Raw genomic sequence first — 12,548 nt, 5'->3', positions numbered from 1 at the left:
TGATCCTGATTCGTTCACCCTTAGAGCTATCCTCCAATCACAACTATTGTGCAAATATTTGAACTTTTTTTTTCTCCACAGAACACGTGAGTAGGGTCTATCTGCAGACCGGGTACATGCCACGCCCACTACATGCTACGCCCACTACATGCTGCGCCCACAACGCCCCACTTACTACATGCCACGCCCACTGCCATTCAGGCGGTTGCTAGCTAGCTAGGAGACCGGCAGTTGAGAGGAACGCGCTTGTTAGAAATGGAAAAGCGTCCTGGTAGCTATTGATGAAGAAAAACATCAAGACAAAGTAGCTGCTTTACAAGTGGGATGCACTGTTGAGCACTACATCCCGAGGGGTTCGTGCTGATTGTACGGAGATTATGACAGCCGGTTAAATGGCGTCCCTTGACAAGGCAAGAACAAGATGTCAGGAGAAGTGCACTATTGTCATAAGGAGATACTTGGAATATGAAGGAGGAATGGAGGGAAAAAGAGAGGCAGAGGAGAGAGAGAGGGAGGAAGAGGGTGACCTTGAGTTGTTTAAAAATGGCGGGAAAAAGGTGATGGTTGGTTAAAGAAGAACGTTAGAAAGTGTAAGCAGAGTGAGTTGAAGACCGGATGAGAAATGGAAGTGAATGAGGGCAAAGTATCGGAGGTGGTAGGTGTGATTTAAGTTCTCAGAGCCCGAGGCTTGCACCGAGGGTCAGGATAAAGATGAGTCTGTGACAGTAGGAGTGAAGTATTTGTTATAATTTTTTATTTAATTTTATTTTTGAGAGAAAAATAAATTCAGCTGAGTATAAGGGAGTTTATACCCCAGTCTAGTAGGTGGCGTTAATGCAACATTTATTGGATGCCAACCAGCAGTTATTTTAACATTATGGCGAGGATAATCACTACCCGGTAGTGCTTGGCAAGTGGGGGAGAATGACACTGTACCAGTGTTCTAGTCAGCTAGCTAGCTACTTCCCTCACCATATCGTTAACAGAACTTGAGGAAAGCAGTGCTCGGCAGGCGGGGTCGAAGGACAGTGTACCGGCCCCCTTCTTTGGTGGGAGTTTCCGGCGGATGGCATCCAACATTGATGCATTACCGCCACCTACTGTGCTGAAGTGTGTGCCAGTGACAGCGTTAGCAGCCGCAATGGCAGTGGGTGTGGCATGTAGTAACCGCAGTCTGCAGATAGACATTATTGGAACACATTGGTATCCGGTTGTTTGTCCAGGCGAAACTAGTCAGTCAAAAGTTGCTAGCTCATGTCTAAATTCTCAAACTAAATACTGCAATTCCAACCACAAAATTGATTTTAATCTTCAAATTACAACAACTTGCCTAGCTAACAGCTAAATATTTGTTTTTGTTATTAAATTATATTTTTGAGGATCCCCATGTTCTCATGAAAATATTATTTCCAACAACTAATGAGCAACTCCGCCGTAAATCTAGCGCATATTTGAATGTTGAGATTGCCGAAAGGCGGGTCTCTTTGGCAATGAGAGTGCCAAGGAGTGGAATGTTAGCTGAAGAGACTGATACTCAGACTACCTCTCTCTCTCTGATTCCAAGTTGGCACTGCAGACCAATCTCTTGCTCAGCTCATTCAACTACAATTTTTCTTTTTAGTTTAAAGAACTTGCATGTCTTTTTTTTTTGTACAGACTCTTTCTTTCTCTCTCAATATATATATATATATATATATACAGTTGGAAGTCAGAGGTTTACTTACACCTTAGCCAAATACATTTAAACTCAGTTTCACAATTCCTGACATTTAATCCTCGTAAAAATTCCCTGTCTTAGGCCAGTTAGGATCATCACTTTATTTTAAGAATGTGAAATGTCAGAATAATAGCAGAGAGAATGATTTATTTCAGCTTTTATTTCTTTCATCACATTCCCAGTGGGTCAGAAGTTTACATATACTCAATTAGTACTTGGTAACATTGCCTTTAAATTGTTTAACTTGGGTCAAATGTTTCAGGTAGTCTTCCACAAACTTCCCACAATAAGTTGGGTGAATTCTGGCCCATTCCTCCTGACAAGAGTTGGTGTAATTGAGTCAGGTTTGTAAGGTCTCCTTGCTCGCACATGCTTTTTCAAATCTGCCCACAAATGTTCCATAGGATTGAGGTCAGGTCTTTGTGATGGCCACTCCAATACCTTGACTCTGTTGTCCTTAAGCCATTTTGCCACAACTTTGGAAGTATGCTTGGGGTCATTTGGAAGACCCATTTGCGACCAAGCTTTAACTTCCTGGCTGATGTTGAGATGTGGCTTCAATATATCCACAATTTTCCCTCCTCATGATGCCATCTATTTTGTGGGCAAATAAATCCCAGAACAGCAGCAAAGGACCTTGTGAAGATGCTGGAGGAAACAGGTACCAAAGTATCTATATCCACAGTAAAACAAGTCCAATATCGACATAACCTGAAAGGCCGCTCAGCAAGGAAGAAGCCACTGCTCCAAAACTGCCAGAAAAAAAGCCAGACTACGGTTTGCAACTGCACATGGGGACAAAGATTGTACTTTTTGGAGAAATGTCCTCTGGTCTGATGAAACAAAAATAGAACTGTTTGGCCATAATGACCATTGTTATGTTTGGAGGAAAATGGGGGAGGCTTGCAAGCCGAAGAACACCATCCCAACCGTGAAGCACGGGGGTGGCAGCATCATGTTGTGGGGGTGCTTTGCTGCAGGAAGGACTGGTGCACTTCACAAAATAGATGGCATCATGAGGAAGGAGAATTATGTGGATATATTGAAGCAACATCTCAAGACATCAGACAGGAAGTTAAAGCTTGGTCGCAAATGTGTCTTCCAAATGGACACTGACCCCAAGCATACTTCCAAAGTTGTGGCAAAATGGCTTAAGGACAACACAGTCAAGGTATTGGAGTGGCCATCACAAAGCCCTGACCTCATCCTATAGAAAATTTGTGGGCCGAACTGAAAAAGCGTGTGCGAGCAAAGAGGTCTACAAACCTGACTCAGTTACACCAGATTTGTCAGGAGGAATGGACCAAAATTCACCCAACCTATTGTGGGAAGCTTGTGAAAGGCTACCCAAAATGTTTGACCCAAGTTAAACAATTTAAAGGCAATGCTACCAAATAGTAATTGAGTGTATGTAAACTTCTGACCACATGGAATGTGATGAAAGAAATAAAAGCTGAAATAAATCATTCTTACTGCTATTATTCTGACATTTCACATTCTTAAAATAAAGTGGTGATCCTAACTGACCTAAAACAGGGAATTTCTACTAGTATTAAATGTCAGGAATTGTGAAAAACGGTTTAAATGTATTTCGCTAAGGTTTAAGTAAACTTCCGACTTCAACTGTATATACACATACATTTAATTTATTTTGTTTTATTATTTTATTTTGTTTAACCCCAACGCATGTTTTCCATCCAAACTGGATATGGTATCCACCCATAGAGAGAGAAGGGGAAGGAAGCTGAGGGGGTTTCTGGAGAAGGTGACACCTCCCTAAATGGGGAAGGTCCTAGCCCCAGCCCTACTGGCCTCTCCACTGAGCCCCCTCAATCGCCCCGTTCTGAACACAGCCCAATCGAGGGGGCATCCTGGCAAAGCTAGAAGTCTCCAGTAAGTACACAACGTCTTACTTCAGACCAAAGTCGCCAAAATTGTCCAAGCTATTGGATAGATGCAGCCACAACATAGATACTCATCCTTGAAATGAAGGTCTAAATTCCCCTTTAAAAACATGCATGCACCCACACATGCACCCAAATACACAGCATGTCCATAGGACTCCACACACTATCAAGAGGGAGATTTGTATATCTTTAACCAGAAGAGGGCATTAACACAAAGTCAAGAGCCTTTCAAACAACAGCATCACTGGTCCTGTGTTCAGTCATATGCACATCCTCTGTTCGCCATACTACATTATGATGTCATCACATAGAAAGTACAATACTGGATTTGTTCTGATTTGACTTCCACTCATCCCAGATGCAGATTAAGCCTAGTCCTTGACTATAATACATTTTTAATGGAAATTCTCCATTTAGAATACATTTTGTTCCATGACTAAGCTTAATTAACGGGAAACTTGGCCCTGAAGGTTTACACACATACAATCCATGAATGATGCATAATTACACATGGAAGATTTCGCTCATCACTCCAGGTGCCCATGATTGCCATTCACACCTAATGTATCACTCCTGCAGATTGAAAGCCACAAATTGAGTTTCCGTGAGACGGCGAAGGCCCGCACCGACCACGGAGCGGAGATTGTCCCCGTGGAGATCATCACAGGCGGCTCACCCGCCCATCTTCTCAGCAACGTGTCGTCCCCCGGAAGCCAGAACATGACAGAGACGCCGCCGCTATCCATGCTTGCCGACCAGGTCTCCGCCTCCCTCGCCAAGCAAGGCCTGTGATTCGACCACGTCCCTCCCTGAAAAAAAAGCATTGTAGGTTACCAAGGGAACCAACCGCCAGATAAAAAAAGAGAAACGAAGAGAAAAAGAAGCACCTCACTCAGTCTCTCCCTTCTTCCTTGAAATTCAAATTCGCTCGCAGGATTTTGCCGACATGGGATATCAGTCAGGGCAAAGTGCTCCGTTTAATGAACAGCTGTTTATGGTCTTGATAGTTAGGTAGACACAGGTCATGAAAACATATACGTGAAAGAAAAGCAACATTATTATTATTACTGCTCATTTTGAACGCAAAGGCTCGCATGAAAATATTGCGCATTGCCACCCTGTGGATGTTTGAATATGCTAATTTAGGCCTTCAAAATGTGAAGTAGCCAAAGACTCGACTCTTTTTCTCAACTAGAAAAGGTCAGCTAAATTAAAGTGACACCGTACTATACCATTCAAACGATGTCAAGTGCCAAAAAGACTGCAGCCCTTTCGTGCTTAAATCACTCTGATATTCCCCAGTTGAGAAATCCGCGAAGATTTATTTACGGCATTCTGAAATTCGAACGTTGTCGTAAACAGTTGCTGTGATGTTTAAAAAAAAGTGCCTAGCAATGGCTTATAAATTCACTGCTCATATCTAGTCAACAGAATAGTTAACGGTACATCCGTACATCCATAACGGAACATTCATAACAAATTGTGATTATAGTATTTAATGAATGCTTAAGAAATGCTTGCCTGGCTACCCAAACTCCTTGCTCCTGTCAAACGTCATGCCCATGGACATTAGTTTCTTCTCAGCAGTGAGTCTGTATTTGAGTAACTCCCCTCCGATTTCTAGAATGGAAATCCATTCTAGACCATCTAGAATGGATTTGGAAGAGTCAAAACACACCTGGGTATAGGGTTGTTTTGAAGATTCGTCATTGGCTTTGATACTCTGATTGGTTAGAGATGACCCAATCGCTGATGACTTTGTTTTGTACAACACCTCTGATTTTGTCACCACAAACGACTTGAATGATGGCTGTCTCCGACTGACGTATGTAGGAACGATAGAGCAGAGGAAGAATTCAGTTTGAGTGGTCAGGCAATAGAAATGCCACTGCATACCCACAACACACATGCCTAGACAATAGTCTTGATTTTCCCTGCATGAAATTCTAAAGCCGGACATAGGTTGCGCTCCAAACCTCTACCCTACTCCCGAAGTGTGCACTTGCACACTCCCTCTCTCTTGTCAGAGATGATCATCCCCTACCTACCCACAGCGCACCACTTACGTAGCGAATTTTAACTAAAGTAAATATTTCTTCGCAATGATCGAGCACCATTTTTTTTAGTAGATCAAAACTTATGTTGCGCACTTTCTTTCCTACTAGTAGCCCTATTATGTGGATGTAAGACATATTAAACTGATATTTACGAATGCTTGTAGATGCACCTGCTGACACCCCCTGTTATTCTTTTATTTTTATTTTTTACTCCAGACCCTCACGATGCATTCTTGTTTTTGCTAGGTAGTTTTTACACACTGAAGTTCTCAAGTTGACCACTACTACATGTGTGGCAATGATAACTGGATGGCTTTCCTCCTCATTCCTCATGGTCAACATGAACAATATGTACTGTGCTGAACACATGTAAAGTGTGTTAAGCGGATTATATTAATTGTTATGATTGAACAAATCTGTTCAAAGTAAGACATGTTTGCATATTAGCCCAAAAATACTCAAATCAAATGTTATTTGTCACATACTTCATAAACAGGTGTAGACTAACAGTGAAATGCTTACTTATGAGCCCTTCCCAGAAAAATAATAAGGAATAAACACACAATGAGTAACGATAACTTGACTATATACACAGGGTACCAGTACCGAGTTGATGTGCAGGGGTACAAGGAAATTGAGGTAGATTTGTACATGTAGGTAGGGATACTAAGACTGATATTCACGTTAGTCCACATATCCTTTTAGACGATTGTAGAAAAGGTACCATAAAACAACCCTATGCTCGTGTGTGGTGAATGATGTTACGCAAAAGTGTGAGGCTGTTTTTCCCCAAATGGGTCTTATTTCGAAGCTGAAATTTGAAATGTCATATCACTCTTCTAGTTTTTCCAAGTAACCGCAAGTGAATCTGAAGGAGTGGTTTACTCTCCTGAAAGGACGGCATAACCTCAAGTTTATAACTCATTAAACGTTTTCTTAAAAATGACTGACATTTTAAGCAAACTGATAATTGTACTGTAGTTAAATATGCCGTGACAAGAGGGGGAGAAAGTTGGTGCAAAGGGTGTTGTAGGCCTAGGACTTAATGTCATTTAACTTAAGGGAAAGGAAAGAACGTGGAAAAGACAGGGTAATTTGGGGCTTTTTCAGTGCAGTAAAAAAAGGGAGCAATGATACAAGTTATCTAGCTTCTCTCCATGATCCCATGTCCTGTTTTTGTTTCTCCTTCTCTGCTGAGTTTGCAGTTTTATCTTGACAGTCGTGATTGTCCTTATTGTGATGTGCATTTTATTAATATTTGGTTTACACTGATAACTTGTTGCTGTAAACGTTGGATTAGGAAATAAAGTCAGTATTGGAAGAGCAATGTTAAAAGGTTTCCTCTTTCCATTACATTTGTGAAGACACTAAGGAGTGATGGTGTTTCAAAGAATGACAGGGGTATTTCCTGTCAAACTGACCTCGTTTGTGAAATATGCGAGGGCTTTCCACATGTGGAATTTACAAGATCATAGGGAACACAAGGACACAGTTGATACAATATAATTCACTTTTATTTTGAGAAGCACAAACGCTGCCTGCCCGTCGGATTCATCAATCATACACTTTTTTTGTTTGTTGCCTCTGCATAAAGAAAAGTTCAATATTTTGTACTTGTCGTGTCTTCTCCCTATACAATCAGGACAGCTACAGCCTGAACGTCAAACAGTTAAGTTATTTACAAAATATACTTTTTGTACAAACTATTACATGCTAAAGGATATACCAGACTCACCCACCCCCACACACCACGTTGGAAAGTATGAAAATAGCCCAGACAATACAATATCTGTTTAACGCTAGTCAAACCTTCTTGTACATCGAAACAGTTTCTGGTGGGTCCTCTGATCCCCACTCGCAGACAAACCATAGTTGATCATGATTCATGACGGGGACTTCTGTGAGGAGAAATAAGGGATAGGGACAGGCATCGATGGTCCCTAGAAATTGAGTCAGGTTTGTCTTTTGGTCAGTCTGTCTGGACCGACCAAGAGTACAGACTCTTATGGGAGAATGATTCAAAGGATTCACCAGTGAAGACCTCATTACCTCCTCGCAATGACAGACAGCAGAATCAAGGAAGCAGGTGGAGACAATAAAGGCTCAAATGAAAAGTGATCTGAAGGATTTTCCCCCCCACACATTCTTATTTTTTTTCTTAGACTCAAACATGACATGATTAGCAGTAATTGGAACAAGAGCAGGGTATTGGTTGGGGCTAACATGTGGTTTTAACTTAAAGTGACCCAGTAGAAACGGCCAGGCGGCGGGAGGGTTGGTGAGATGGGCATGGTCAAAGTGACTCCACAACTGATAAATCCCCACATAGCCTTCTGTGTGTGTGATGGCCACAGCCTTCTGACTTAAAGTGACTCAAACATAAAAAGCCTTTTTAGATGGAGAGATTCGTCTAGAGGCTTTCTGTACAATGCTCCACTTCATCTGCTGGGAGGGACACAGCAGGGGGTGCTGGGAACTAGGGCAGCCGACTGGGCCGTGTTCAGTATGCACCAAACGGAATATAACGGGCAGGGACTATCTGGACTTAAAAAAAACAAACATTACACAACATTATCCATTTGTCTGCTCTAATGAACCACCCAAACTTGGAGTTTTCTTTTGCATTGTTACATGAAAAGCATTTGACATTTGAACTCCCCAAAAGATTTTAATCCAATTGTGGAACTGCATTGACAATCCAACATTGACATTATCTGCCTTGTGCAATTCCAAAAAACAGTGACACAGGAACGAGATTAATTAGGTACATTTACATATTTTTCCCTAATTTGTCTCACGTTCTCTTTTACTATACCAAGTGACATCCAAATTGCATGGCAATTATGCATTACAAGCTGGAAACATTGCATCGGATGTGAACTACGCCAACCCGTGTCAATAGCTAGGGTACAGAAATTTAAAATAGAGCAAATAATGAAGGGCCTTGAGTCAAGATAAAGCCAAAATACTACATTCAAAAACATAGGATCTTTCTTTGTAATTGGAACCTGACTGCACGCTTTAGTGATTTCTTGCACATTCTCCAAACCAATCAGAAAAGCGTGAAATAACCGCACGCACACCACAAAGAAAATGAAGACAGAAATTCAATATGCACACAGTTGAACACTCATATCAACTCCCTCCATTTCTATAGAATCATTCCTATGTAGGAGAGGTGATGCATTTTTTTTCCTGTCGATAAATTAGTTCACATGTCCCACATGATTATTTGTTTCACTTTGGTTTATTTGATTGAATGATTTATTCAAACTCGTGTAATATCATATTGAGGGTGGTGGTACTTGCCGTGCTAAAATTATTTTATACACCGCCCACAACCACTTGTTCAATCAGTCTATGTGACGGGGTTGAAAGGAAATATCTTATTAAACCTATATGTATAAAACAACTATACCAATGCAGACAAACAGATGAACGAAAAGCAGACAGACATCAAGGAAAATGGCAAACTCAGATTACTACAACAGCTCTGTGAAACAAGTGCTGAAAGGAACATTGCAGGTTCATGCCAATTCTCTGGGGAGGGACAAATATTAGGTTGATTCAAGGTGACACAACATAACAAGCTATGACAACAAGGCATTGCTGTTTTACTCCATTTTAAAACTGACACGGGGCGGGGAAAAGAAAGCTACAAAGGTACACACACTGCCTGAGTGGCTGCTTAGCCCTCAGCCCATTGGCCCAGAAACAGGAAGCAACTCTATATGCCCTGCTCATCACAAATTCAGCTTTCAGTTTAATTGCTCTCCTTTTTTCATTCACTTTTATATATATTTATTCATTTCAGTGAGCAAGAAAAGAACAAAACGGATTTCTGACGGGGGGGCTCGGTCTATGTTCACTAAAAACTGTGAAAGAATTTGACTGATGTTTGAATATCAAACAACAGGAGTCCATTATTCCATTGTTGATGTAGTTCTTGTTTTGAGTCTTGTGAAAGAAAAAAAGTGTTGAGTCCTTTATGCAGTGAGAGCCTTCGTTCATCGGTGGGAGGGTCTGGTGAGAGTGGTGGTGAGGGTGGTGGTGGAGGGGGCTTTCTGCTTGCTGCTGTCGTCAGGGGGAAGGAGCGGCGAGGGGGGACCCCCGGTGTCGGACTCGGACCTGGACGAGCCCGTCTTGCAACCGGAGATGTGGCGCATGGTTCTATAGGAGCGCTCCTCGGCGTTCCCTGGCTGCTCCTCGGGCTCCGGCGGCGGGTCGCTCTCCAGGGGGAAGCTCCTCCGGTCCCACGGGTGTACTGGGATGGGAACCTGGAGAGGGAGAGAGGAAACTTCCGTCAGAGACCACACCACTTAACACAGGGCTATCACCCACTTATCACAAAGATTAAATCGGTCTGTACATTTATCCCCAAAAGGCCAGGTGTCTTCTCATATATCCTCTACAATCTGCCACGGTATTCACAAAGACGGCATACACACTGATTAAACAGCTGAAGTGTGTGAACGCGTGTATAGTACGGAAGTGTTTGCGCTATTGGGAGCCTACCAGTTCTTCGTAAGTGCCTTCAGGTGTGGAGCAGCGTGTGTCTTCGTTGGAGAGCAGGCGGTGGGAGTCCCTGGAGCCTATAGGGGTGTAGGAGTACCCTCCCGCTGTGTAACACCCTGGGGTGTAAGGGTAGGATAGCAGGTCGGGGCTGGCCGGGGAGCAGGGGGAGGCGGCACTGCCGTAGTCCTGCAGGGCGTGGAAGTGGGCTGTGTCTGGGGAGGAGGGCTGCGGCGTGGAAGGGTTGGTGCTGCTCAGTAGGGGAGTAGTGCGACCATCCAACCGCCCACTGACATACGAACTGGAAGAGGTTTGGGGGGAGAGAGGGGAGTTAACTTGACATGGAGAACAGAAACAAAGTCTTCAGCTAGACCTCAATTGAACAGAAAGGAGAATAGCCTTAAGTAGAGAAACCTATCATCTAGATTCTAGAAGGCCAAAGGTCAAATGTACAAGTGGGTAACCTGTATGAGTGTATGAATTCGATTTTTTTAATGCATAGCCCAACTCCTCGAGACACCCTAGGAGAGTGGGGTCAAGGCCAGGGATCACGGCGACGCTCAAGGGCACATAGTCAGATGTTTCTCCTAATCCGCTCGGGGATCTGAGAACCAGCGACCTGGCCCAGCACTCTTAACCGCTAGGCTATTTGCCAAGGTGTTCCCTGTGCTGCACTGCAGTATAACGTGCTGGATCTGGCTATTCTAGGTAGAAACGACAGTGCAAAAATGTCAAGTTTCCGAGATAAGAGAATCACAATCAATATGCAGCTCAGAACCTCATCTCTGCTACAGATCACACCAAAAAGACTGGTTCGTGGATTAATAAACAAATGAGAAAAACCTCCACATACACTGCTTCTTGGAAAAACTATGGGGAGTGGGTGGATTGGGGCAGACCTTTGGGGGGGGGGGTCCTTGAATTGGGGCAGCCCATTTTGCAGAGTGTCTTCTTGCAACTTATAATGTGGGTAGGGTGTGTCTTGTTGTTGGGGGGGGTTGGTGTGTGTTACTGACCGGCTGCCTCTCCTCTTGGCGATGGCGCTGGCCGTCCAGCTCCAGCGGGAACGCTCCTGGTCCTCGCAGGGCTGGTGCAGCTGGGAGAACGCAGTGTCTGTCAGGTCCTCAATCTGGGAGGGAAGAAGGGAGAGAGAGATCAGCACTCCAAGTTAGTGCTGTGAACACTTGATGAATGCGGCTTGCGGTCAAACGTTGGTTTGGTTATTACCGTTAAATGTATTGCATCAGAGCTATACGGTGAAAAGGGAGCAGTTATTTGGGGGTTGGTGGCAGCTCTACCTAGATGTTTGACATCTTCGGACAACACTGTGCAACTCAATCATACTTCTGGTCTGCATCGGTAAACTACGCCAATTGAGATTCTGAAAAGGTCATACCAAGAGAAAATCTTTTTTACCTCCTCAATGTCAGCCTCCTCAGCGATAGGCTTAGCACAAATGTCAACCTCCTTCCAACTGCAAAATGGAAGCCAGATAATTAATACATCAGTAATTCACCACCCACGTGTGTGTGTGTGTGTGTGTTCAAGTGAGAGTACAGCTGATGTGCGTAGCTCTGGGCATTGTCTCTTAGGCACAGATTTCGGATCAGCTTACAGACCCCCAAATCATATCCTAACAATTGCTATTTGACCTTCTGGACATATCTAGGATCAGCATTACAGTCCCATATCCTAACCGTTATTAATCTATTAGATGGGGGAAATACCCAAACTATCTCTGGATTTGTGATTAGTTTCCTGACTCGAGGCAACTTCCTCATGCCGAGGTAGGCATGGCGGCCATTTTGTGTCTTGCGTACCTGGGGGTGAGGATCTCCTTGTACTGCAGCTTCTCCACGCGGGTGGTGGCAGCCACAGACATGGGGATGACGATGTTGTTGATGTCAAAGGAGCTCTCTCCCCTCCTCCTGCGGATGGGCTGATGCTGTATGGGGTAGAAGGGGAGCAGGGTCAGTCACCGTCAATCCAACTTCTAAAGGACTTCTACAGACTACTTCACCATTACTGTTCCAATCAATCACACAGTACACACATGCACGCACAGTTTTAAAACCAGATGTGTGTGTGTGTGTGTGTGTGTCGTACCGGGGCACTGTTGTCCCTCAGGCTGCTGTTGAAGGAGGTGAAGTGCACGGAGCAGGTCTCTGAGGAGGCTGACAGCTGTCGGAGCAGGGAGCTGTGGGCGGGGAGCCCAGCAGATAGAGACGGGCACAGACTGCCCCCATCCAGGTACAGCTTAGGGGTGTCTGAGAGAGAGAGAGTACGGGGGAAGAGAGCGAGAGAGAGTAGAGGAAATCCTATTAAATACACCTGGAATCCTCCAGATTGATTGAT

The 12,548-nt window shown here is 43.8% G+C and overlaps 2 protein-coding genes across 15 annotated transcripts in view; one reads left to right on the top strand and one right to left on the bottom strand.

The window, feature by feature from the left end:
• LOC109898297 (microtubule-associated protein tau) overlaps window positions 1-7,004 on the top strand; it is a 44,171-nt gene extending 37,167 nt beyond the window's left edge. For 7 of the 10 annotated variants that reach the window (XM_031833867.1, XM_020493225.2, XM_031833866.1 and 4 more), the window contains one exon: window positions 4,204-7,002. In XM_031833867.1, the coding sequence (XP_031689727.1) occupies window positions 4,204-4,416 (213 nt within the window). In that variant the 3' untranslated portion in view covers window positions 4,417-7,002. Of the gene's footprint in view, window positions 1-3,442; window positions 3,611-4,203 lie in introns of all 10 variants that reach the window. The other 3 variants (XM_031833863.1, XM_020493224.2, XM_031833865.1) reach the window with 2 other exon arrangements.
• A 173-nt stretch (window positions 7,005-7,177) lies between these two features.
• Window positions 7,178-12,548, bottom strand: part of LOC109898296 (KAT8 regulatory NSL complex subunit 1) — a 73,902-nt gene continuing 68,531 nt past the window's right edge. For all 5 annotated transcript variants that reach the window (XM_020493218.2, XM_020493221.2, XM_020493219.2 and 2 more), the window contains 6 exons: window positions 12,300-12,460; window positions 12,014-12,138; window positions 11,610-11,667; window positions 11,210-11,322; window positions 10,197-10,494; window positions 7,178-9,958 (listed from right to left, as the gene is read on the bottom strand). In XM_020493218.2, coding sequence (XP_020348807.1) covers window positions 9,689-9,958; window positions 10,197-10,494; window positions 11,210-11,322; window positions 11,610-11,667; window positions 12,014-12,138; window positions 12,300-12,460 — 1,025 coding nt within the window. In that variant the 3' untranslated portion in view covers window positions 7,178-9,688. The remainder of the gene's footprint in view (window positions 9,959-10,196; window positions 10,495-11,209; window positions 11,323-11,609; window positions 11,668-12,013; window positions 12,139-12,299; window positions 12,461-12,548) is intronic.

This window comes from Oncorhynchus kisutch, linkage group LG10 (genome assembly GCF_002021735.2).
Source record: "Oncorhynchus kisutch isolate 150728-3 linkage group LG10, Okis_V2, whole genome shotgun sequence".
Classification (NCBI taxonomy): domain Eukaryota; kingdom Metazoa; phylum Chordata; class Actinopteri; order Salmoniformes; family Salmonidae; genus Oncorhynchus; species Oncorhynchus kisutch.
Note: the sequence above shows the minus strand (reverse complement) of the source record. Positions and strands in the feature narration are given on the sequence as shown.